General features: G+C 34.2%; 5 protein-coding genes across 10 annotated transcripts in view; 2 read left to right on the top strand and 3 right to left on the bottom strand.

The window, feature by feature from the left end:
- Positions 1–2721: 2721 nt before the first annotated feature.
- Positions 2722–5764, bottom strand: LOC116165623 (signal recognition particle subunit SRP72). Its single transcript, XM_031480216.1, has 10 exons — positions 5473–5764; positions 5306–5423; positions 5004–5256; positions 4436–4626; positions 3914–4388; positions 3703–3864; positions 3467–3622; positions 3278–3420; positions 3020–3226; positions 2722–2972 (listed from the first exon to the last, which is right to left on the bottom strand). Exons 1-10 carry the CDS (start codon positions 5585–5587, stop codon positions 2846–2848), a joined length of 1947 nt encoding a protein of 648 aa, XP_031336076.1. The 5' UTR covers positions 5588–5764; the 3' UTR covers positions 2722–2845.
- A 150-nt stretch (positions 5765–5914) lies between these two features.
- On the top strand, positions 5915–16560 carry LOC116165626 (phospholipid scramblase 2-like). Of its 3 annotated transcripts, XM_031480219.1 has the most exons (8): positions 5915–5979; positions 15043–15130; positions 15251–15316; positions 15365–15517; positions 15574–15779; positions 15838–16008; positions 16086–16235; positions 16282–16560. In XM_031480219.1, the coding sequence occupies exons 2-8, from the start codon at positions 15067–15069 to the stop codon at positions 16327–16329; spliced, it is 858 nt and encodes a 285-aa protein (XP_031336079.1). In that variant the 5' UTR covers positions 5915–5979; positions 15043–15066; the 3' UTR covers positions 16330–16560. The 3 variants fall into 3 exon arrangements, with proteins under 3 accessions (XP_031336079.1, XP_031336080.1, XP_031336078.1); XM_031480220.1 differs by lacking the exon at positions 5915–5979 and having other exon boundaries at positions 14914–15130; positions 15257–15316; XM_031480218.1 differs by lacking the exon at positions 5915–5979 and having other exon boundaries at positions 14915–15130.
- LOC116165622 lies at positions 6407–10373 on the top strand. Its single transcript, XM_031480215.1, has 3 exons — positions 6407–7124; positions 7234–7885; positions 7936–10373. Exons 1-3 carry the CDS (start codon positions 6897–6899, stop codon positions 9156–9158), a joined length of 2103 nt encoding a protein of 700 aa, XP_031336075.1. The 5' UTR covers positions 6407–6896; the 3' UTR covers positions 9159–10373.
- Positions 9111–11508, bottom strand: LOC116165624. Its single transcript, XM_031480217.1, has 8 exons — positions 11182–11508; positions 10867–11125; positions 10730–10771; positions 10397–10681; positions 10030–10292; positions 9724–9974; positions 9460–9674; positions 9111–9412 (listed from the first exon to the last, which is right to left on the bottom strand). The coding sequence occupies exons 2-8, from the start codon at positions 10884–10886 to the stop codon at positions 9220–9222; spliced, it is 1269 nt and encodes a 422-aa protein (XP_031336077.1). The 5' UTR covers positions 10887–11125; positions 11182–11508; the 3' UTR covers positions 9111–9219.
- Positions 16561–16915: 355 nt separating the features above from the next.
- Positions 16916–25216, bottom strand: part of LOC116165621 (furin-like protease 1) — a 55592-nt gene continuing 47291 nt past the window's right edge. For 2 of the 4 annotated variants that reach the window (XM_031480213.1, XM_031480211.1), the window contains exons 2-10: positions 23003–23194; positions 22820–22948; positions 22415–22753; positions 21835–22370; positions 21615–21788; positions 21449–21567; positions 20774–21361; positions 20418–20590; positions 17658–20343 (exon numbers count right to left, since the gene is read on the bottom strand). In XM_031480213.1, the coding sequence (XP_031336073.1) occupies positions 19720–20343; positions 20418–20590; positions 20774–21361; positions 21449–21567; positions 21615–21788; positions 21835–22370; positions 22415–22753; positions 22820–22948; positions 23003–23014 (2694 nt within the window). In that variant the 5' untranslated portion in view covers positions 23015–23194 and the 3' untranslated portion in view covers positions 17658–19719. Of the gene's footprint in view, positions 17491–17657; positions 20344–20417; positions 20591–20773; positions 21362–21448; positions 21568–21614; positions 21789–21834; positions 22371–22414; positions 22754–22819; positions 22949–23002; positions 23195–25216 lie in introns of those variants that run through there. The other 2 variants (XM_031480212.1, XM_031480214.1) reach the window with 2 other exon arrangements.

Below are 25216 nucleotides of genomic sequence, written 5' to 3'. Positions count from 1 at the left end.
AAGCAGCTTTCATATTACTGGAAACACTCTAAAAAACACGCTAAAAACAGTACTTCCGCATCGTAATTATACTGGAGGAATTAGTGGTTTCGCTAAAGTTTTGCTTGTCCAAATTTTCGTTTAAAACTATTAGGTAAACAAAAAAATGTTGTTATCGGTACAGTACTCTCCCCGTAACCATGGGTAATGTAGAAGTAATAACTGATGCATGTGCTATAAAAGTAGGTACTACAAGAAAAAAATCCAGAATGTTGCTCAGAAATTCCTTGACACTTGTTACTTGTAAGTACCTACCGAGACGTATCTTCTGAAATAATTGAAATTAGTGATAGTATGTTATGTGAAGAAATACACAGATAAAATTTGTAAACTTTTAGTATGTAGGCAATCATTCTTAATTTACAAATATAAAAGGACAATAAAAGATAACAATTCCTTATAATCAAAGTAATACAGATATAAGGGTTAAGACTTAAATAAAAAAATAACTTGCAAACAAAAATTTAAACTTCTACTATTCTTGGTATTTACTATTTTGGTGGTTTGATGTTATATTCTGGCCTTTTATAAAAATGGTTAGTTTAGTGGCAAGTGCGTGGTAATTGATTAGGTACTTTTTTTGCCGTTCAGGTAATGTATTATATACGCGGCATTAAATTATCTGATTATACCTATCGTAATAACTATAACAAAACTTAGCGTATGCCGGTATGCCCTGAATATGAGAGGGCAGCGTTAATAAATGGCAGAACCTACCTCTTCCTTTTTTTGTTCGCGAAATCGTACGACCCCTTTCACAGGAAACCACACAATACGAAAAACAAGAAGTCAAAAGTGGGATGTGCAGACATGCAGACTAATCACTAACGAAGCACAGAGCACGGTGGTAACGTCAGAGTAGGAGCGAAGGAATGAGTAAGACCTTTGAATAGAAATTATATTCAAAGGTAAAATTATATTCAAAGGTAAGACTAAGGGTCTTATAAATTCGTCACCTAATTCACGATAAGAGCTTCGTTATGAAAGTGCTTGAAACTCTTTGTAAGTGCTCGAAGCCCTTAAAAAGTGCTTGAAGTTCTTTGAAAGTGCTTTAAGCTCTTGGAAAGTGCTTTAAGCTCTTTGAAAAAGCTTGAAGCTCTTTATAAGTGCTTGAAGCCCTTGAGAAATGCTCGAAATTGTATGAAAGTGCTGCAAACACTTCGATAGGGCTTGAAGCCCCAAGCACTTTTAAAAAGTGCTTGGTAATTGAAGCACTTTTTCCTGAATTAGAAAAGTAATTGAAGCACAGAGATCTAAGCACTAAAAGTAATTGAAGTCCTTTAGCAAGCACGTTTTTTCAAAGCACTACCCAGCTCTGGTTGTTGTGCACACGGCCAAACAGCAATGACAAAATTATAAACGATCTCAAGGATCGTTAATAAGGACTCAGGACTTCGAGCAAAAGTGCTTCAAGCCATTTTCCTAAAAGTGCTTTGGAAAAGTGTTCGAGTCCTTTCAGGGCTTCAATCCCTCAAATTGTGTACAAGAGTCTTGTCCTGAAGTGCTTTGTGCTTGCAGTTCAAAGCCCTTTTAGAAGTAATTTCAAGTCTTTCTGATGACCGGTAGTAATTTGTGCCTGAGTAGCGAAGCACATTGACTAAGGGCTTTGTGCTTAGAGCTTCAAGCCCTTTCAGTAAGGGCTTTGCCCAGTTCTGAATGTAACGAACTGTACATCTAAGCATTGATTATTTATACAGTTGGTGTATAATCATTAATCAATGATCAAAAGTTTCTATAAAGCATACCTACCACCTACCACTTACTGACATACGCAATGTTGACAAAGTTGTCAGAGCTATTTTTATTTATTTCCGACTTCATTCAAAATGCAATTCAGAAAAAGTTTAATGAAAATTTCTTAAAATATGGTAAGTAGGTATATTACCTATCCTACTTTATTTAGAAGAACATAAAAATTTTTAATTGATTATACAGTGTGTAAAGCGATGGGGTATACAAGAGGGAATTTGTGTTTAAATATTGATTTATGAAAAACAATTATTATTCATGATATGTTTTGCTTGCTTTGAAAGTACCAATAACGTTTTGATAATCTAAAATTTATTTATAGAAATCTGGAAAAAGAATAATACTAATTTTTTTAATTGAAACTTATCATTCTACATTATAATTAAAATAGAGTATTGCTATCAAACCACAAACAATCGAAACGTTATTGGTACTTTCAAAGCAAGCAAAAAATATTATGAAGAATAAATTTTTTTCATAAATCAATATTTAAAAAAAATTCCCTCTTGTATACCCCATCGCTTTACACACTGTATATGTGTATGCAATGTATAAAACAACATATAGTAACACATGATGGATAAACAATTTAGTGCGAACATGATATGGGGTAACACGCGTATCTTAACTGTAGTAACATTTACCACATAGGTACCTATTTCATAAGGCTTCGAATTTAGGTAGTTCAGGGTATTATCTTTGTTTTTGTTTATTCATTTATTTATTATTTCATGAATAAACAATGGTATTACTGTTGTTCAGAGCTGGGAAGAAATCGATTACAATTGTGATCTATTACAGTATTTAATTACTTTCTGACTTCTGTGTAATCAGTAACTAAATACTTTTAAAGTACTGTAATCAGTATTGTAATTTAATTACTTTTCTCAGTAATATAACACACTACAAAACGAATGTATCAAAAAGGAATTATAACATTTCACATTCACAGTTTATTTTATGAAGTATATGAAAAATGAATTAAAAAATTACACTCCATGCTCTAGTACTTAAAACACTTTTCTTAACAAAATCTTGCCAACTGTGATATAAAATTTTAACGCCTCTTATTTTTCTTCTTATTTTGTTGAGGCTTCTTTTGTCGGTTTTTAGGTTGTGGGGAAGGTTCGACACTTGACATAGGTGGACTCTTTTGAATCTCCTCCGAAATTTTCGAAAAGTCACTAAAAACGAACACTGTAAAACCAAAATTCAGAAATCAGATTCGTACTATTGATCAGCCTGGGCTGATGTCGTTCCCTGAGAGCCTTTAATAACCTCCTTAGCCCTACGGTCGCGTCTTTTCCTAAAACCTGTTCTTTCATACTTTGGTAACCACCGCTCTGGATCTGGCGCCACAGTTGAATCGTAATTTTTGGGTAATCTGGGTTTACGTTTCTTTTTATTTTTGACTTTATTCAATTCAGCTTTTGGAGTGCTACAAAAATTTTGTAATGATAGTTCTACTAAACTTGGGCTCAGTTCTTACCCGGGGGATTGTTCCGGTTTATGTGCAGTTTTCTTGAGAGTTATCCAACTTGCACTTTCCAGGGCATCAATTTCACGTTGAGACAATTGCTTTTCAGATTTGGGAAATTTGTTCATTAACGTTGCGGCCTTTTTCTTATCAAACTGGAGAAAATGAACTACAGGATTTGGAACTTTGTATTTGACATACCTGCATGTAAGCGAGAGCTAAATGAGCAACGGACTTAAAGTCAGACGGATTACTGCGTACGAGCTCCTCAAGGCTATTTGCTGCTACCACCGCTTGACCATTACGCATATGCATGTCAGCGGCTTGCCTCCACATACTGCTCAGATCAGCTTTTATCTGCGTGAATTTTTGATTTTACATTCAGAGATGTAAATATAGGTCATGTTATAGACTAATCTGTGACATTAATAAATTACCTTATTAGTTTTGTACCAGTCAACCGTCCTCTCGAAGACTTTTAAGGCAGTATCTTTCTTCTTCATTCCTAAGTATAACGTAATCAACGCTCCAACAATGGCTGGCTTGTAGCTATCAGGTCCCATGCTTTCTAAAACTTTACAAGCCTCTGCTTGCTCTCCCTGAACCGAACTATGTACTACATTCTGTGGTTAAAGAATGTCCACATACCTGTGTGAGAAGAAGGTGAACAATAACCAATTTGACATAAAGTTGCTCCTCATTATTTTGGGACTTATAATTATTCAAGAGTGCAATTGCTTTGCTATGGCTGTTACATTTGGTTAAAGAAAGAGCGTGAGTAATTCTGGCTTGCAAAGCAACAGACGGCCACGCTTCTTCAACTCGTTCGCATGCCTTATTGCACAAATCAAAATTATTCGTGTAATACGTTAAGATTGCATTGTTCAGAGCAATTTGCCTCCTTTGATTTGCAGGAAGTTTATGAATTAAGCCTTCGCTCGTAGCTGCTTTCATTTTCTTCTTTGAGTCAAACACATTTTCACCCTTGTTAATGGAAACAATATTATTACTCGCCACTGCAATTAATGCTGTATCGTCTAACTTCAATTTTAAGGCAGCCGTATACATTTCATACGCCTCTTTCGTTTGGCCTCGTTTTTGATAAACGTAAGCTAATTGCACTCTGAAAATCAAACTCTGAGATCAAGTAAATAATTGCGCGTAAAGTACTTTAATAAAGCCAACTCGATTTCAATCTCATCCTCAGAAGCGCCATCTTCTTCCAAAGAGCCACGACACAACTTCTCACACACCTTTAGTTTCTTCTCCGCGTCACTGTACCGTCCTTGTGCAATTAAGATACATGCCCAATTGTAGCATAGTTCGTACGTGTCGCTTCTGAGCTTTACTGTATCATTTTTCTGTGAATATAAAGTATTTAAAATTACAAGTAGGTACAGTGTGGCACAAAAAGAATGCACGAATTTCCAACCCTCGCAAATAGTTTTATTTTCATCATACAAGTTTTTTATTGCCAGCAATAACTCAATTTCAGAATTGATAATTGCTTCTTTTTTAAGTACACACATTAAATATTTATCTTTGAAATTTTGGATTGTGTTTGTTTGATGTAGAAACGCAGCAACCTATTTACATTGTGAAGTGATCCAGGTTACACTACGCTACTGAAATCCAAGCGTTCTTTTTGTATCACTCAATAATAATAATAATAACCATGTTTACTTCATTTTGATATTGATTATTTACAGAAAGTCAATACAAAAATCGAATTACTTACAACATTCATATGCTGTAACTGTGTAACGACAGCAGTCAAATTCGTCTCGCGTTCATCGGAATAATCATCATGAGTGTTCTTAATTACATCTCTGTATAACGATAAACACTCACTGAACGACTCTAGGCGATATAAAATTTGCGCCTTAAGTTCCTTTATGCGGTAACTCTGTTCAGCTTGTTCCACCGTAGCCAATGCTTCCTCAGTTTGATTTAATCGATACTGACAGTAGGCCTTCTCGAAGTGTAAATCTCTGAAAATGAATGTGATGGTATTGATGATGTCAGAAGCCACTTACGTACTTTGAAAGTGCAGCTTGCCTTTGCATTAGCTGCAACACCTCATTAAACTTCGATAAGTGAATTAAGCAAACAATTTTGCAATTAAACGCATTTTCATCTTGGGGACTGAGTTGTAGGACTATAAAGCAAAAGATATAAGTTCTAGGAAGAGGAATATCTTAGCCTACTTCGATTCGTGACTTTTAGTGCACGATCATATTCTCCATTCTGGCCTAAACGCTGGAGATCCAAAAAAGCATTTGACAACAACTTCTCCTTAGGGTCTGCTTTATCGCCATCCATCTTTCTATATGCAATATCTAAAATTAATTAACTAATGATCACAGTCACTTGTTACACTAATTGCTTTATTTAACTGTGCTTCTTTTATTTATTAAACAACAAAATCATGCACGAATCACTTCCATCTGTGAAAGTGAAATTGGAATGTATCACGTGTCGCTCATGCGGGTTCACTACCACAACACAACCAAATTAAATGGCTGTGGTTAAAATCTCTACAGTGTAAACTTCGCGGGGGGGGGGGGGGGGGGGGATGAAGGGGCTTTAATTAAATACCCTCTATTATTGTATATGTATTACAAGTAGGCCAACGGTCGTTTTTCTTGATCCAAAAATGGTTCAACTTTTTGTGTAATTCATTGTGTAATGTTAGACAGCCTTTATGTAACTAGGTAGGTATATATCTGTTTGGCCCTGGTCATTGAATATTAATTTTTTATTCAATGCCCTGGTGTAATCTATTCTTGATAGCATCTCGTTTGCTCTGACTTTCAGCGGTCTAGTATGGATCTGATTCCAGTTTTACTTTTGATACATGATTTCTTCATCTACCATTAGGGAATTTAGTACATGGTTATATAGATAGTTACCTTTTACTTTTAGGAGCTTGGTTGGCAAGTTTTTCAATTGGCAGAAGAGTTTTTCGTCACTCCGAACCATAAATATATCACTTCCATATTTTATTCTAGCCATAGGGTTGCAACAGTTATACTTCTTATACTTTCAAAATCTGCACCCCGTGTATAATGTGCTATGGTTCTTATTACTTGGAGATGATTTCTTAGACTTTTTGCAGATTTCATGAACATGGGTCCTTACCCAAGTAACACAAGGCGTACTTGATGGCTTTTTAAACTAAAATGTAGTTGTGAAAACGTTTTGATGACATTTGTTTCGCTGTATTCTGGCATGCTGAATTGCGGCACTCGGTTTTCGCCGTAAAGTAGCACGGGCATGCCCTCTTTAGCTGGTTAAACTAAAACTTGGTTATGAAAACGTTTAGATAGCAGCCAATAAATAGCTGAAATGTGGAATCATTTTTTCGTTGTGAGAAGGTGTTTACAACCACATAAACAGACAATTTGGCTTAGAGACACTATATAGCTATTTGTAGCTCATAAACAGTCATAACCACTTAAAAGCTATTTGGTTATGAAGCTATATTTTGCTGTGTCCTAGAAATCACAGCCACCTTAAATACTATTATGCAGTTAAATGGCATTGAAATCCATTTTACTTTTCACATGTACTAATACAGCAGTTTTGGCTGCAAAACATTTTCCAACACCTAACCTTTAAATCTTTAATAATGAACAAATTGAAATTATCAACCTCCGATATAAAAAAGTTAAAAAAGTTCAAGATGAGTGGTACATACCATAGACAGATCCAAAAATCAGTGAAATCAAAATTAGCTACTTATAAAACGAAAAAGTATGAAATAACTACTGTAGATGATACGGCTGAGTACACTTCGACAACCAAAAAAGCGACTGAAACTATGGACAATTTAGATAAAAGCCATTTCATTAGTGAGGTAAGTCTGTTTTTATACTACCTTGTCAAGACTTTGGACAATGATTATGTTAATATTTTAATTGATATCTACTAATTGTAGATAGTATAATTGTGCATATTTGTTCTAGGCTTTGTCGTCTCAACAGTTAGTCAAGGATCTACCAAACCTGTTACAGAATAATTTAGATAACGATGAAGAAATTGAAGAGCATTATCTATTTAGTGAAGACAGTGATACTGATGAATATGATGGTAGTAATATCTCCAATGAAACATTAAACGAAAAGTTAAGAAATTGGGCTATTTCATTTAATATATCACACAGTGCTGTAACAGCATTATTAGGCATCTTGAAGCTACCTAATTTACCAAAATCTTCTCGAACTTTGTTGAGAACACCTAGAGATGTAACAATTAAAAAAATGGGAAGTGGTAATTATTGGCACAATGGATTAGAAAATTGTCTTCTACATTATTTACGAACTAGTGATAATTATTTAAGTAATTTGGAACTAAGCTTTAATGTGGATGGCTTACCCATTTATAATAGCTCAAAAATGGAGTTTTGGCCTATTTTATGTTCAATATCAAATTTGCAACCCATGGTTGTAGGCATATACTGTGGTACAACAAAACCACCAAGTGTCAAGGAGTTTATGACACCTTTTGTTGATGAACTAAAACATCTTTTAAAAAATGGCATTTCTGTGAGCAAACAGCATTGGACTATCAGCATTAGATGTTTTATTTGTGACACACCAGCTAGAGCGTTTGTGAAAGGTGGGTACAATAATTACACTTATATAAAGTAATTTTAATATTCCGAGTAGGTGTTGTTAATTTCAACGCATACAGTGGTTGTACAAGATGTACTGTAGTTGGGGAATATAGTCACGAATCCCATCGGATGAGTTTTCCTAGAACCGACTTGCCTAGAAGAACCAATAACAGCTTTCGGGAAAGAACTGATCCTGACCACCATAAAGAAGATAGTACACCTCTAGAAGATTTACCAATTGACATGATAAAAGACTTTCCTGTTGGAGATTCGTTGCACCTACTTCATTTGGGTATTATGAAAAGGTGTCTGATTGGATGGAGAGAGGGGAAATTTAAAAAACATTCAAAATGGTCTGTGCATGATACTGATTTAATTACAAATTTTCTTCATCGCTGTAAAATGCCCAAGGAAATTCACAGAGCAGTGAGAGGCCTCGATACTCTTGCATTTTGGAAAGGGGTAGAATTTAGAACTTTTTTATTATATATTGCACCCGTTATTTTAAAAGATTTTTTGCCAGTAGATGTTTATCAACACTTCTTAATGCTTTTTGTTGCAATAACAATTTGTTCAAGTAGTAGATATTCAAAATATCTCAAAGTAGCTGAATCATTATTAGAAAAATATATAGACAAATACATAGATATATATGGACTTGATTCGATTACTAGTAACGTGCACAGTTTATGTCACCTAGTAGACGATGTGGAAAGATTTGGTGAACTAGAAACCTTTAGCGCATATCAATATGAAAACAAGCTTTATAAAATTAAGCGTTTGCTACGAACCGGAAACAACCCACTGGCTCAAGCAGCTAAACGAATTCAAGAAATAGAAATTTCCCAAAATTGTGATAAACATAAAACTCCTAATCCATTTCCAATTGTTAAGAAACAAATTAAATCAAATCTGGACGAATTGAAACATCGTCTACCACATTGTAATGAATTTTTTGCACATATAGAAGTAAATGACAGTTTAATGTTTAATTATGAAGAGAAAAATAGGTGGTTTTTAACAAAAAATCAAATTGTCAAAATGAAATGTGCTACTAAAGTAGACAATAACTGGTGTTTGTATGGTAGCCCTTTAAGGAAAACTGAGGATTTTTTTGAAACCCCTATTAAGTCAAGTCGATTGAACATTTTTATGTCGACATGTGAAGAAGAACCTGCAGTACTGTTTCCATTAGCAGACATAGAATGTAAATTAGTGGCAATTCAGTGTCATGATACAAAGGTTTTTATTCCACTAATTCACTCACTTATATAAAAAAACATGAATAAACAAAAATTTGTTACTTTAAACTTATTGCTAATTATGTTATAGTTGTCTAAATACCAAGATCATTGTTGTATATGATAATGGGCGCATTTAAAATCGTGTCATCATTGACTATAGCGTTTACATCTATTTCTATATTATCCATAGGTTTGGTAGGATGTACGTTTTTATTGTTATTTGCTCTAGTGGCACTGTTCTTTAGCACTCTTTTAAAAAAACTTTCATTTTCTTCCATGGTGTACCTGGAAATTAGATTTTAAATAAAAAAAATGCACATAAGAATAAATACCTTGAATCGGCCATTTTTATGACTTTAAAAAACATTTGTAATGTTTCCTTATATTGCAACATCGAAATCTTTTTTTTACCTTTGGTTTTTGTGGAACCGGTCCACGAGATTTCCATTAAGAATTTTCTTTCAAATATGGCATCTAGTACCATATACACTATTTTATTGAAATTTTTTTTACCATCAGTACCACCAATGTCAGACAATTTCTTAATCTATGAAAAAGATTATCAACTTCATAAATTTGTAAATATATTGACTTACTAATAACATCTGAAAGTCTTTATCTTGAAGTCTCTGTTCCACTTCGTTTAATTTGACAGTATCATCAATGGGAAACAATCCTAAATCATTTAGTGTGTCATCAGCACTTTCTATGAGTGGTTCACGATTGCTGCTCGCAGTATTTGCAGCCATTAAATCCAATAGTTTATCAAATTTAATATGAAGTCCTGCTACAGACTTGAGCAGTTCTTCTTGTTTTTTTTCTAAATACTTCAGTTTTTCTTCTATTGCTAATAAAAAACCGAGTAAAAAACCTAATAAAAATTTTGTTTCTTTAATTTGTACCTAAAGAATGTAATACAGGATTTTCGACCTCAAGTTCCAATGCTTTATCCTCGGCTTTATCACCAGGTAGAGATTGCACATTATTAATATCTTGAACAGAGTTAATTACTGTCAATTCCATGTTTGGAGTATTGTGGGTGTTGTTATTCATCAGTTCAGGTTCCGGGTCAGGGTCGGCTTCAGTCATTAAATGATTAAAATCATCTACTGCGATGGTTTTCATTACTGGATGTAATCTATTAATTGTCTTGCATAATCTGTAACTGAAACACATCTATTATAAGTATAAAATAATTGCTGTACATTATTAATGATGAGTTTGCAACATTAATTCGTATTTTCAAGAATGTGTATAATTTGTACATACTTTTCCTCATCCTCAGTGTCCTCAAATTCTGCTAGTATTTTCTCCTGATGTAATGCTTCTTTTAACGTCAGAATGTTATCCCGTTTGATTTGACATTTTGTCTTGGTCCATGTATTGAGATTCGGTAAGTTACTCGCATCCTTGCGAAGCGTATACGCTTTCTTACCAGGTCCAGGTGGCCAAAACAAGATCCCATTTTTTTCCCAACTTTGAGGCACCGCAGTTAACACTTTTAAATTGTCTTCAATGGTTTGTACAATTTTGAACATTATAAAGTGATGTAACCTCAAAATATGTATTGTAGTAAATTGAATAAATAAATACAATAGTTACCTTTGAAATAAAATATACCTAAGAGCACGATACACAAATACCCTACGAGTTAAAGAAACAAACAATGGTTAAAGTTCGCAAAAAAATCCGCACGGCGCACACAGATTATTTAGATATGGAATTGACAATTTACACACCTACAATTTATATAAGCCATGTGATGAACGCACTTAATACAAAAAAACCAACTCGTTTAGCATGTTACAGATTGGTCGAGTGGTTTCGTTCGGTGGATCTATAGGGTTTCTACAGTAAGTAATGGTAAACGTCCGGTTGAGCGGTTGTGGTTCGAATCCCGTCGAAGGTAATGTAAAATAAAATACGTAAGTATGGTATGAAGCACAATATACGGAACGGGAACGCAAGAAAGTTTAGTAAACTCCTCAAGTGTACTTCCTAAAAGTAACAGTAATAACGCGACCATTAAATTAAAATTGTTGATTTTTCATTACATTTTTTATTTTATTTTCATTTTTTTATTTTATCCCGCAGCAGCCAATTAGCTTCTGTGGCGTTTTGGCAGAGTATGAAAAGGCGATACGACAGCTTCTGCGATTTCGTCACAACAAGGTTATCACAGCTTCAAATATTCGTCATAAACGACAAAGCCAAATAGCTTTTATGGCGTTTTAGAAGCTGTAATTCGTCTCTCCATTCGGGCATAGAAAACGATTTCATATCGCTGATATATAGTTTAGACAGTCTCTGTCATAGACAATTTGGTCACGCTACCCAGCTGTCATGACCTTCTCATTATCAAAATACAGCAGCTTGTGTTACTTGGGNTCAAAAGTTATAGACTAGAAACCAATTTCGAAAGAAAATTCAAAGGGCTGTAACTTTTGAACTAGTAGGGCAATCTTGGAACTGTTTGAAATTATGGATTCTACAGGCCACATTCTATAAGAAAATTTTTTTTCCGGGTCGATCTGAGACAATCTTTTTTGAGGGGCTCAAAAAAAGGCAGTGTACAACCTTCCTTTTTTACCAAAAATCGACTGCACCAAAATTTCTCGGGAAAACACTTTTCTTATTAATTTTGGAATGTAGAATCCAAAACAATTCGTACTTTTTCGATCAGACTTCTCAATCAAAAGTTATAGACTAGAAAAATACCAATTTCAAAAGAAAATTCAAAGGGCTGTAACTTTTGAACTAGTAGCCCAATCTGGGAACTGTTTGAAATTATGGATTCTACAGGCCACATTCTATAAGACAATTTTTTGCATTAATTATGATCGAGAAACACAATCGTGGCAACATATTTCTGGTTTACAATGTACAATGAAATATCAAAGTACCTTTAATTTGCCATTGGCCATCAAACCACATGGAAGAGCAGTGCCTTCATCCTTTTTCCACCCGTTGTTTCACTTGCAGGGGGGGACCGGCACGGGGGGGCGGGTGGCGATTGCCACCTAGCCTGTAGATCATAATGGCCCGTTGGAAATTTATAAGTATGTGCTGTATTTAGTTTCTTGGACTATTAATAAATTATTAACACGTTTCTCTAATTGGGGTTGATGTTAGATTGTTAAAAAATTCGGTTTTAATTGAAGTGTTTTACAATGAATTTATCATTTTTTGTCGTAGCATGAAAGTGCTGAAATACAATGATAGGCGACGCACCTCGTGTGGATTGTATATTTTGTTACTTTTAATTATCAGCTGCAATTTAAAAAAAAACTGTATGGTAATTGATTTTCGAGAAAGGAGTACTTTAACATGGTTTTGTGGTGCACCTCAGAGCTAACCCCCCCCCACGCCACCTTCATTACTACACTAATACTTTAATGGCCCGTAAGTACCCAGTCCGCCCCTGTGTATAGCCTTCCTTTTTTACCAAAATTCAACTACACCAAAATTTCTCGGGAAAACACTTTTCTTATTAATTTGGGTTGGGTGCGTAGAATCCAAAACAATTCGTACTTTTTCGATTAGACTTCTCAGTCAAAAGTTATAGACTAGAAACCAATTTGGAAAGAAAATTCAAAGGGCTGTAACTTTTGAAATAGTAGCCCAATCTTGGAACTGTTTGAAATTATGGATTCTACAGGCCACATTCTATAAGAAAATTTTTTTTTCGGGTCGATCTGAGAATTTTTTTTCGGGGCCAAAAAAAGGCAGTGTATAACCTTCCTTTTTTACCAAAAATCGACTGCACCAAAATTTCTCGGGAAAACACTTTTTCTTATTAATTTTGGAACGTAGAATCCAAAACAATTCGTACTTTTTCGATCAGACTTCTCAATCAATTAAAGTTATAGACTAGAAAAGATACCAATTTCGAAAGAAAATTCAAAGGGCTGTAACTTTTGAACTAGTAGCCCAATCTGGGAACTGTTTGAAATTATGGATTCTACAGGCCACATTCTATAAGACAATTTTTTTTCCGGGTCGATATGAGACAATTTTTCTTGAGGGGCTCAAAAAAAAGGCAGTGTACAACCTTCCTTTTTTACCAAAAATCGACTGCACTAAAATTTCTCGGGAAAACAGTTTTTCTTATTAATGTTGGTGCGTAGAATCCAAAACAATTCGTACTTTTTCGATCAGACTTCTCAATCAAAACTTATAGGTAGATTAGAAACCAATTTCGAAAGAAAATTCAAAGGGCTGTAACTTTTGAACTAGTAGCCCAATCTTGGAACTGATTGAAATTATGGATTCTACAGGCCACATTCTATAAGACAATTTTTTTTCCGGGTCGATCTGAGACAATTTGTCTTGAGGGGCTCAAAAAAAGGCAGTGTACAACCTTCCTTTTTTACAAAAAATCGACTGCACCAAAATTTCTCGGGAAAACACTTTTTGTTATTAATTTTGGAGCGTAGAATCCAAAACAATTCGTACTTTTTCGATCAGACTTCTCAATCAAAAGTTATAGACTGGAAAAGAAACCAATTTCGAAAGGAAATTCAAAGGGCTGTAACTTTTGAACTAGTAGCTCAATCTTGGAACTGTTTGAAATTATGGATTCTACAGGCTACATTCTATAAGAAAATTTCTTTTCCGGGTCGATCTGAGACAATTTTTTGCGGGCCTCAAAAACAGGCAGTGTACAACCTTCCTTTTTCACCAAAAATCAACTACACCAAAATTTCTCGAGAACACACTTTTTCTTATTAATTTTGGTGCGTAGAATCCAAAACAATTCGTACTTTTTCGATCAGACTTCTCAATCAAAAGCTATAGACCAGAAACCAATTTCGAAAGAAAATTCAAAGGGCTGTAACTTTTGAAATAGTAGCCCAATCTTGGAACTGTTTGAAATTATGGATTCTACACGCCACATTCTATAAGAAAATTTTTTGCATTAATTATGATTGAGAAACAAACACAATCGTGGCAACATATTTCTGGTTTACAATGTACATACAATGAAATATCAAAGTACCTTTAATTTGCCATTGGCCATCAAACCAGCGGACTATATCCTTATTGTCTTAATCTGGAAACGCAGTAGCCTAAATTCCTTTTTGTGACTATCAACTGCGGCATTTCTATTGATTGCAATTTCGTTTCATAATTTCATTTTTCGGTTTTCTGACGAGAAGTTTCATCAGATCTTCAGATTCATAGTTATATTCCTCTATTTCCGTAAAACTAATCGTTCAACCAATCAATCATTTAATAGCTACAAGAAACCTACTATCTATGTACTGCATGTTGTAGACATTGCAAGATTCTTGTAAGGAATAAAACAGTAGGTCAGTAAATATGTCTATGATATAATTGAAAAAGAGGAAGATTTGAACTGTACTACATCCATGCGTATGCTGATCACCGCGTTCCAAGATACACTGTTTCCACAAGAAAGTCTGATGTGAGGGTACCTTATATGTACCTACCTAGTGACAATTGGCGACGAGATATAATCTAATTATAAAAGGTCGTTGTAAACAGTAAGTAAACCAGTGACTCTTTTGTCACGTCGTCAAAGACTTGATATGACTTTTAGACGCATTTCTTTTTAGAAACACTTCATTGTCACTTATCTAGTCTTATAAAACATCATGTTATCATGTTAATAGAAGTATATGTATGTCCGTCCGTCGTTCGTTTAAAGTTTGATGAACTAATACCTAGGCAGATATGAATTATATGATTCAGGGTATTTGCTACTGAATTAAAATATTTGCCATCAGCTCTTGGATTTCGAAATTTGCGTTTTTTGTGAAGTTTGTTAGTAGTTGGGTTTGTTGTAAACGTACGCAACGCAACATATCCGATATAATACATACCTATGTAGATAAGATTATTGCTATCTATTGATTAGTTCTTTTTTGACACAAAAAAGTATTCTTTTACAGATCGTGTAAAGCATAGATTCAAGAATGCTTCAAATTCAATTACAAAGTGCACCGGAAAATTCGTATATTATAGAAAACCATATTACAGGTGAGTTCATTTTCACACCTCTATCATCTTCTGGTTTCAATTGTGCTGATTAGTCATTTTGATGGATCTGATTGCTTTCTTATCTTTTTGAAAATGTTTAGGAATAACTACAATTTTTAGACATAGATTTACCCGTCTATAACGACAGAGATGGTGCAGCAATTTCAATTCAGCCGCAGAATACTGGTATGAACAAACCGCAATGAATTGCACAAACATATAAGTAATCCGTAGATCACAATAATGCCGTCCCCAGAAGACCTATACCAGTTTCAACTGTAGATTGGCAAACAACAAACATTTCGCAATTTATACCATTGCACGGTTTGGATTTTTTGAGAGGCGCGGAACAGCTTTACATTCAACAAACAATTGAGCTTACTGATTGCAAGTTTTTATGCGTGTTTTTCCATTGTCATATTGCAACCATTTGATTCTTTTAGTATTGGCACATTTAGAATCTGAAAGTCGATACACAGTAAAAGTGCCTCATGGTGAAACGTTATACTATGCCGCTGAACAATCCTCGTCGTTTCAACGGTTGTGTTTCGGAACATCTAGATCGTTTGTTATGAAGTTGTATGACCAAACTCAACAAGAAGCTTTACAATTTCGAAGAAGAAGCTCATGTATTTTCTGCTACGCACAAGTTAGCGATAAGATTTACTTAATCCTTGTATCATAGTACCTATATCACTCTCTTGCAGAGTTTAGAAGTTTGGCTGTCTCCGGGAGATTTTGTGGGGGTTGTAAAACAGCAGTTGAAGTTGTCTGTACCGACATTCAATATTTATAATAGAGATAATGACATTGTATATCGCATTGAAGGTCCTCATACGTTTGCATGTACTTCGTTAGGAAAAGATGCTCATTTCAAGGTAATTTGTCCATTCAACCGTAGATTTGTGTAAAATTTTTAGGTATTGAATTTGAAAAACGAGTTTAATTTTTTAAGATATTCACTGCTGATGGAATGACTCAAGTAGGAAGCGTAAATCATCAATGGGATCAGTTACAAGTTGCATACAATTTATGTGTCCAGTTTCCCAGCCGCACCACTGACACAAAGCATAAGGCTCTTTTACTAGGAGCAGCATTTTTATTGGCAAGTTACATATCGTGTCTACTGATTGATAATGTTCATTTTGTAGGAATATATGTATTACCAAGGCTCAAAACTATTAAGGTGTAGATGCTAACAATGGAGTAGGTATCTTCTTTTATTGCAATATACCTGGCTCGCTTGTATTCAATATGCGATAAATGGCTACGAAACGATATTGTTTTACTTACCTGCATGTGACTTTATACTTCTTATGATGTAGATGCTTTTGAACATATTGATTAGGTACAATATTTAAATTAGTTTTGTGACTTGAACCGATTCTTTACCTACATATAGCATATTGAATTAAATATATCTCTTTAAATCTCTATTCTTGAAACACCAATTGGCGGCTAATGTAATAATCAGACGTTATATCATTGAACAAAAGAAATACTAATTCTGGTTCGAACATTACACATTCCGCCTTTAGGGAGACGGAATGGTAACATGACTAGTCAAACATGAGTCTTGAAGTACCTACACACACAAAAAGGGACGGCAAATTTTTGAGAAATCTAGAGAGAGTTGTTCAAACGAATTTTTTAAGCAGCGTATAAGCGTATATCCATAACCATATCAAAAATGTTTCAACGAAGTTTTTTACATTGAACTTACTTTGTTATTACATGCGAAACGTTGATACTTACTCCTTTCCTATTGAAGAAAGTTAAAAGATAAAAAAATTAAAGTTTTATTATTAAACAATAAAAAATTACTTTACAAAATTTTAATAGGTCATGATATTTAAAATTGAGTCTTTCTTTTGTCTGTTTGAATAACAAAAATTATTCGCTATCACTGTAGACACTAGCCTTAATATTACGTTCCAATTGTCTTATATTTTTGATCATACCTAATTGAGTTAATTCATTCATTAAATTATTGCGCAAGCGTCGTTCTCTGATAATATACAGTATTACTCCTATCACAAATAAGCCAAACATAATCCAAAGGAAAATATAAACTTTAAAATACAATTTGTCTAGTTGAGTATTTGTTACTACATAATTAGGGTAACAATAATGTTCTAAACTAGAAACTTGCATCAATATTGCATCTGGATAGCATAATGTGCACTGGTAATCGTTTGACCCGGAACACCTCTTGCAACTGTAGTGGCACGACAAACAAACATTCATTTTCTTATCCATATTTTTTTTCGCGCCCAACTCATCTAGGAAACTTGCATAAAATTTTTCAGGACACTCTGAATAACATCTACCATTATGCATAAAATAATTAACCTGGCATTCTGAAAATAAACAGCATTTAATAGTTGGAACAAGACTACAAAAAATAAATTGTGACTGAAACAGTAGCATGCAATTTAGAAGTGTAAACACTTACCTGAGGCATTTCTGGTACAGTATTTCACAATTACGACTACTACATCACTCAAATTTCAAAATGAAACAAATGTTGACAAAATTTCAGCCACAATTTATTTTTTGAATATAATTACAAACACTTGCTTTTACATAGGTCAACAATCTTTTTAAATTCAGTAAACCTGCCTGTTGAGATACAGAAATTATGATTTGGAAATGAAATTAAGTACTTTGTCGAATAAAAAATATATACCTCAACAGAGAAGGATTAGTGCGCTAGGCCATTATCATGACTAACAATCACTGTTAAAATTACCTAATCCTACTGAATTGCCGTACACACATACTATACATTTTTCCATGAGCTAAAACACTGAGTAGTACTAGATTGAACACATATTATATAAATGAGGAAGGTGCAAAGAACTAAATACAGATCTATAGCAATATTAATAAAGTCATTGCAAACTCTCCTCATTATGCAACATTAAAATCTACTTACTTAAACATAAATAAAAGAATCTTTGGTATATTTTGTAATATAAATAAGTTAAAAATTATTGGAAGGCAAAGAAATAGGAACCGCTGTGGTTTTATGTTGTAAATTCGCATATGTACTAAATTTACTAAGTTCTCTATATTTATACAACTAAAAGTAAATCACAGCAAATTCCTCAAATCAATTCTTACAAACATGCACAAACACCGTTCATAAATTTCTAAAGTAACAGAGTATGCAGAGGTTTTGCGGATGATTGATTAACTGGAAATTAGACATAGTTTGTATTTATTAAAAAAAGAAATTTCAAAGTTAATCACAGTGGCCAAGGTATCTATCAAATTGATGGTTAAATCCCTACCCTGAAACTTTTGTTGGATTCTGATTCTAGAAACAGTACTAATAAAACAACATGGTAGAGAAACCATACAAATAGTTGCTCTCAAAGTTTTTGCAGAGCATAATGATATGTTTGTTATAAGGGAAAGACAGACCAAACAATATCAAAAAGATTTCTGGTGGACAAGGAAATACTGATTTAGCACAAGTCATTATTTGCAATAGAAATCCCAAGCAGTCACAGCCCTAGACAATCAATTAAAAACGAACTGTGGTCAAAATTGATATGATTCGTTCAATTTATACAAAAGACCTACATTTGGCAATTCTGGAGGATAATTAAAAAAATGATTAACTTAACAGCATAGAAATATATGAATGGTTATTGCACATATTATTACTAAGATACGGATTTTCTAAGATGAGTGATGTTATCCACATTTTTCAAGATGCATTGGTACCTTTAAATATTAATTAATTGCACTTATATAATCTTAATAATGTTCAGTCATCAATGCACAGAAACGATCATACATTATTTCTAATTACTACATTTATTAGGTAGATAGGTTATAAATTTGGCACATGTAATATCTTTAAAGGGAAGATCTGTCTTATATTGTTTTTGCGCTAATGAAAGATTTCAATCTTAATACTTGTCAATTTACAAAACATAATTGTAAATAATTTTTCATTGACACACTAACTCGGGAACTGACTAGATTAAGCTAAATGTGTACCTACATCAGACAAACCAATAGGCAGCACAGATTGAAATTATCGAGGTGACTAGCATAAACCACCTGCAAATGGTTTATTACAAAACTTCAAAAAAAAAATTATAAACGCGACACTAAACAAAGCAATGGATACAACAAAAAAACCTATTTTTGTAACGCACACAGCCTCTATAAGAGTGCAAACCATGTAATTAAAATATTAGCACCATTAAATCATAGCAAATTAAAAAAATTAACCCGTAATAGCACTGTAATAGTACAGAGTATTCCGCCATGACCATCTATTAATATTTTAAAATGACACCTAAACAACTTTTTTTTTAATTAATCAGTGACAACTAACTCTCTACTAATTATTTCTTTAGTCTGCATCCATGGTCACATCGCAGTGGCATATTTCCTTGAAATCACATATTATGTACAGTGCATTTACTACCGCAAAATAACATGAGAGATAGATCATGGTAAAATACACTGCACGTAGATACTTTTAATATAACAATACAGCTATAGATATTTGCCAATAAGAATAATGAGTATTTACATAGGGCCGCTTTACCAATTGGTAGATGTGGTTAATGATAAGAACAAGTGGCAAACATTTTAGCAAACATATCATGTAATAGTTTAATCGATCTACAGGTTTTTGGATTTCTCCTATTGCGATTAAAATCTATGGCCATATCACATATATAGTCTATCGAACTGAATACTACAGTTTTTAAAAAATTAAATTTAATTATATTTACTAAAAATTGAGATATATATCTTTTTAATTTGTTACAAAATATTTTTTCTAATTGCTTGCTGTTACGTGTTGAACAATAAACGTTCTTAAATGACCTATTTATTGGAACATCTATGCAAATTTCTTTGCACCGAGTTAGTTCCAAAGTTGTGTTTGTAAAATATATTTCATCGTAATTTTGAAATCTGCGATTCTCCAAAAATGAAGATTTCAAGTACGTTACCAGATCAAGCACGTTTTTGCTTTTACTGTATAGATTAATATCAGTACACGTTTGTAGTATGAACCTCCAAGTTATGTTTACGAGGGACATGAAAATGTGATGAAAATACGTACAGCATAACATAAGTGTAGCAAACAAACCTAAACAAAATTGTCCATTGGATTTTGCGCAATTTTGAGCAGCATTGGCAGGTAAGAATTCTTCTAATACTGATGTATCTTTTCTGATCTGAAAGCGTATAAAGCCCCGGTGTTAAATATAAAACAACAGTGTCCTTTAACGTTTGAAATTGTAAGTCTTACCTCAGCATCACTTTTCCATGATTCGTTTGGTGGATTCAAATCCAAGGAGTTGTGGTCCATTTCATTTACTTCTATGTTTGTTTTACCCGGTTTGTTGTTAACCTTTTCGTCTTCATCAATTTTTGGGGGAGATGATGTTCCGTACAATATCAAATCCCATGTTTCTATTTCAGCTAAAATAAGTTTTCAGGTACAAATTTATATTCATACAAACGTACCACCTATGTATACTAATACGAAAAATTGGAATCAAAGTTGCGGTAGCATGATTCAAATTCTCTTCGCGATTTGGAAAACATGCAAAATTTTAAAAAGCAATAGCATGCACTAAGACACAATTAATATTGCTGAGTTACCCAATGCTTTGTCCTTGGAAGTGATTACATCAATTAAAGTAGTTGCTTCAGGAGGTCTAGACGTAAACGTTTTAGTATTGCGATTGGAATTAAGATCGCGACTCTTTTCTTTTTGCTTTTGCGCCTTTTTAAATGGATCGCGAGACTTTATGCCTTCGCGTGCAGGGATCATGATGGGATATGTGATGCTGATATTTTTAATAAACTTCCAATAGGGCTTTCCACCTTCGCCTACGCTTTGAAACTTTGTGTTGTTCACAGAATAGAAGTAAGGAGATGTGGTTGTTAATAAAGAAATATTTGAAAATTGCTTTTTTTTGTTGAACTGCACGTTCATATTTGTAGTATCCAAGTCTTTTGTAGTGGAGGTGAAAGTTTTGTTTTTTCCTCGATTTAGGTTTTTGAACGGTTTGGGAGACGGATTGATTAATTTTAAAATGTTTTTCGAATTTTTTGGTTTTTTTGCGGGTTTCTTTTTATTGGCGTTTTTATTTTTTACCGGTTTGTCTGAATCTGTATTATCAGAAGCAGAAAAAAATATTTTAGTTCCATAAAGAATAAGTGACCAATTTTGGAGCGTAGCTCGCCCTGTAAAGCGAATAGTGGGTTAGTAAAGCAAAATGGAATAGTATAATGTTAATTTTAAAGTGTCAATTTTTCATTGTGAGCGCTTACCTAACATTCGTCCATCATTATGAATTTCCAATTGCCACGTCCCAAATGGCGTTTCCCCCCATGAATGGACAGACATAAAAGGCCAATGATTAAATCCTGATCGAGCAATGTCGTGTCCTCTGTAATCAACTTGTAGAAATAGAAGCTAATTTGAAAATCTTTGTACCTATGAGCAAGAAGGGTTACTCTGGTACCCATTGGGGACGTTAACTGGATATGTAAATCACCGCGCCTTTGTGAGAAAATTGTAAGTTTCGCCTGAACATGTTCTAAAATTTGAACACCTTCACATTCTGTTACTTGCAACTGTAAAACAACAACACTCTTAGCTGGGATCGACCTATAATCACTTGTTAATGTAAGCGCAACCGCGAAGTATAACTGACTTTTGCACATGAGGCGCAGTAATTTCGCATTTATGTTGTTCAGGAACCGTCACCCATTTCCTTGCCAATTGGACCATCGCGTACGCATCCATAAGTCCGTATCCAAAACTGTGCGAGACGTTCCTTCCCACCCCATTAATTTGCCAATCTGAGGTAACCAAATGATGAGGTCTAGCAGTTCTGACAACGATGTGTTGCATATCTCGCCATGTAAGATTCGGATTTGCTTCAAGCGCTAGTGCACAAATACCTGCAGCTAATGGCGCAGAAGCACTGGTACCAGTGTGACTGCTTGTGCAGGAGTGATGAAGATCAGTGGTAACAACCTGCCTTTCTCCAACAGCGCCACTGCTATACGTAGATGCCAAAGTAGAACTGCATGCTTCACTGTACCATGGCACATGACCTTGCTCTGTGGCACTAGAAATTGATAAGCTATAGATGGAGTTTGTATAGCCATCGCAGTTGCAATTATCATGATCCCTTCCGCCATTTCCCGAAGCCCACACAAATATAGACCCTTTGCCGTTACGACCCTAAAACTGTAACATTAAATCGCGCAAAAATCACCGCATCATACTTTTGTAACTCCTTCAATAAATGCACGAGTAGCCAATTCCCCTGGGCCATCCACAGTTTTACCATCATCATCTGGTCCCCACGAGGCACTATAAATATCAATGTGTTGTGGATTTAAACTTAATGACCGTGCCTCAACCGCATCAGTAACATCTCCATCAAGCATGCGTACGCCGCCTACTTGAGCACCATGTGCAACACCTAGCGCGCATACAGAGTTATTACTTGTTGCTGCTACTTCGCCTGCGCACCTAGTACCATGACGGTTGGAATCAATCATGTCATAGCGAGGACTAGGATCCGAGTCATGATTGTTCACATCGTAAGATGCCATTGGATCCTATATGAAAAAAGTACCGTACAAAATATTCTGTTACAGATTAACCCACAAAGTTAAGATACTAACATAGTTTTTCACCAAATCAGGATGGTCTTTTTCCAATCCATCGTCCAATATCGTCACAACTGCACCTTTACCTGTAACACCCTCTAACCAAGCGGGAATAACATTCATGTCTAAACCGTTACCGCGATTCTAAAATTTAATAGCGTAGGTACACTTGCGGTGATACGTGAAGAGTTTACTTACCAAATACCACATACTAGGCCACCGTGGATCTGAATCTTGAAGTCTTAAATCTCTTTTAACTCTTTTTTTCACTATTTGTTGCTGAGCCCACTTTACCCTGATGTCAGCTGCTAACTGAATTTTCTTTTCTAAATGTGGAGTTGATCTTTTGGTAATACCCGGATGCGTAAAATGGTAGTGATCGTCGAAAATCTGCAAAAGAAAATTATTTTCAGTAAAGGATTTTTGCAAAAAAAATTAGGTACCTATGTGTTAATCAAACCCTCGCTTCAAAATTCATTTCCCTAAAGTGAATAACTGTCTATGTCTAAAATGTGTAACAGGAGTTCATTTGCATTGAAGAGCAGCATTTTTTGTTGAATATGTACATCGTTTTCCCTTTCCCTTGGGGGAAAGTTAAAAACATAATCCGAAAATTTAAATTCTATATCCCTGTATAAAGTAAGATAAATGAGTATGAATGAACATGCCCTTCGAATGGAGTTCACGATGGTAGACTTTAGCTTATTTTCCCGTTGATTTGTAAATAAAATGTGCAAACTATAAGATCACATGTGTTGTTCATTATTTAGCACTTTCATTGGACTTGTGTGCTTTTTCGTATGTGACAATTTAATGCACAATTCTTAATTCCATTCATAAACATTATGTAGCTGTAGGTATACTTGACTTAGCTTTACGTATATAATTAAAAAAGCCTTGCAGTAGGACTTTCATCACAAAATTAATGAATATAAAACTTTTTATGCATCAAGATTAAACGTAAGATAAAAGTTTTAAAAAATGGTTTGTAAGAACTTAATTGGAATACGGATTTAAACCCTATTGCTCATTTTTTCATTACAATTAATGGCATCAGATTAAAGAGTAAAGAAATTGCGGGTGCAGGATATATAAACGAATTTGAAATGCAAACCTAAGCCTTTAAATTTAAATCAGCCTGGATCAGAAAGATATAACGAAATGAAGCTGTGGCGAAACGTTAAGGCTTGTTGAACTTGTAACTCTTCGTCCCTTTTACATTGGATAGAAATTTGGCAATTAAATCGGTTTGAAAAAATTACTATTTTGAATGCGTTGTGTTGGAAAATGCCGTTCGCGATTAAACGAGGTACAAAGTCAACTGCACCATTGCATTTCTCAATCGGGTTCAATTTAAATTGTAGGAAACATGAAAACGCTTTCAGGATTCACCTTTTTCAATTACTGCATCTCTGCAGTAGATTATCAAATAGACAAACCTGCTGTAGGTGATAGGTGTAATTTAATGGTACAAAATATAGATTTAGGGAAATTCGAAATCCTATAATAAAAAGCGTGCCAAAAATTAAAAAACAATCACCCTTGAATCCGACAAGTCAATAAAATTAAAAAAATCATTTCGGAAACAAAACATGCGATTGCAATTACTATAATAATGTAATTCAACGCAGACAATTGCTCGCTCTACTTGATGATGTACACATTTATATTACTTTCTATAAATTACTATTGATCACCATTCGTAGGAGCGACAAAAGTTAGGTTCGCCAACTTCATTTACCAAAAGGTTTCACTAAACAGCATTCTTCGGCATTTGCCGTGGAAATGGGTAAACATGCATACTTCTCGTATCTCCCGGTCGGAAAATACTAAGCTTTTGAATATGTTATGGTTGTTCATGTGAATAACTTAGAAAACAGACGCAATTTTTACTTATAATATCTAAATTGCAATATCGTAAATAAATCAAATCTAAAAGAACGTATTATAATCCCAAAATAGAACCATTTGCGAAATTTTCGATTAAAACTCCGTGACACTCAACAACAATTAAATTACAATTGACTTGATTGACAAACCTATCGTCTCGAATTAGTATCAATGTTGATTTCTTTGTACATCAGTTAACCTTTATATTCGCGTTTCTAGTTCAATATAACACAATTTTACTGAACGAAGCAACCAACGCGTAACTTTTTGACTTTCGAGTCGCAATTTATACCTTATTGCGAAATGGCAAACGTATATGAGACTCCTTCCTTTTGTACAACAAAAATCGGAATAAGTGTGGCGGAACATCGTCATGCAAATTATGACAGCATAATGATCATAACACTCAATGCAACTACGCCCTTATATAACTCCAAGAGTTCTTGAATATCCGTAAAGGGTTAAAATTGGATATACATCGCACTTTATAAATCGAATTCATTATTCACATTAAATGAGCTT

The sequence above is a fragment of the Photinus pyralis genome, unplaced genomic scaffold, assembly GCF_008802855.1.
Source record: "Photinus pyralis isolate 1611_PpyrPB1 unplaced genomic scaffold, Ppyr1.3 Ppyr1.4_LG3a, whole genome shotgun sequence".
NCBI classification, from domain to species: Eukaryota; Metazoa; Arthropoda; class Insecta; order Coleoptera; family Lampyridae; genus Photinus; species Photinus pyralis.
The sequence above is the reverse complement of the archived record's forward strand: the minus strand, read 5'-3'. Positions and strand labels throughout refer to the sequence as shown.

What these genes read in the sequence shown, in the direction of transcription:
- LOC116165622 (XM_031480215.1), top strand. Translation starts at nt 6,897, where the DNA reads ATGAACAAATTGAAATTATCAACCTCCGATATAAAAAAGTTAAAAAAG. An exon ending in AAAGCCATTTCATTAGTGAG is followed by an intron (nt 7,125 to 7,233) that starts GTAAGTCTGTTT and finishes TATTTGTTCTAG; the next exon opens with GCTTTGTCGTCTCAACAGTT. An exon ending in AGCTAGAGCGTTTGTGAAAG is followed by an intron (nt 7,886 to 7,935) that starts GTGGGTACAATA and finishes TATTCCGAGTAG; the next exon opens with GTGTTGTTAATTTCAACGCA.
- LOC116165626 (XM_031480219.1), top strand. Translation starts at nt 15,067, where the DNA reads ATGCTTCAAATTCAATTACAAAGTGCACCGGAAAATTCGTATATTATA. An exon ending in TATAGAAAACCATATTACAG is followed by an intron (nt 15,131 to 15,250) that starts GTGAGTTCATTT and finishes TACAATTTTTAG; the next exon opens with ACATAGATTTACCCGTCTAT. An exon ending in GTATTTTCTGCTACGCACAA is followed by an intron (nt 15,780 to 15,837) that starts GTTAGCGATAAG and finishes ACTCTCTTGCAG; the next exon opens with AGTTTAGAAGTTTGGCTGTC.
- LOC116165623 (XM_031480216.1), bottom strand. Translation starts at nt 5,587, where the DNA reads ATGGATGGCGATAAAGCAGACCCTAAGGAGAAGTTGTTGTCAAATGCT. An exon ending in TTCACCTTCTTCTCACACAG is followed by an intron (nt 3,865 to 3,913) that starts GTATGTGGACAT and finishes AGTTCGGTTCAG; the next exon opens with GGAGAGCAAGCAGAGGCTTG. An exon ending in TAGCTCTCGCTTACATGCAG is followed by an intron (nt 3,421 to 3,466) that starts GTATGTCAAATA and finishes CATTTTCTCCAG; the next exon opens with TTTGATAAGAAAAAGGCCGC.
- LOC116165624 (XM_031480217.1), bottom strand. Translation starts at nt 10,886, where the DNA reads ATGGCTTATATAAATTGTAG. An exon ending in GACACTGAGGATGAGGAAAA is followed by an intron (nt 10,293 to 10,396) that starts GTATGTACAAAT and finishes GATGTGTTTCAG; the next exon opens with TTACAGATTATGCAAGACAA. An exon ending in ATAAAAATGGCCGATTCAAG is followed by an intron (nt 9,413 to 9,459) that starts GTATTTATTCTT and finishes TCTAATTTCCAG; the next exon opens with GTACACCATGGAAGAAAATG.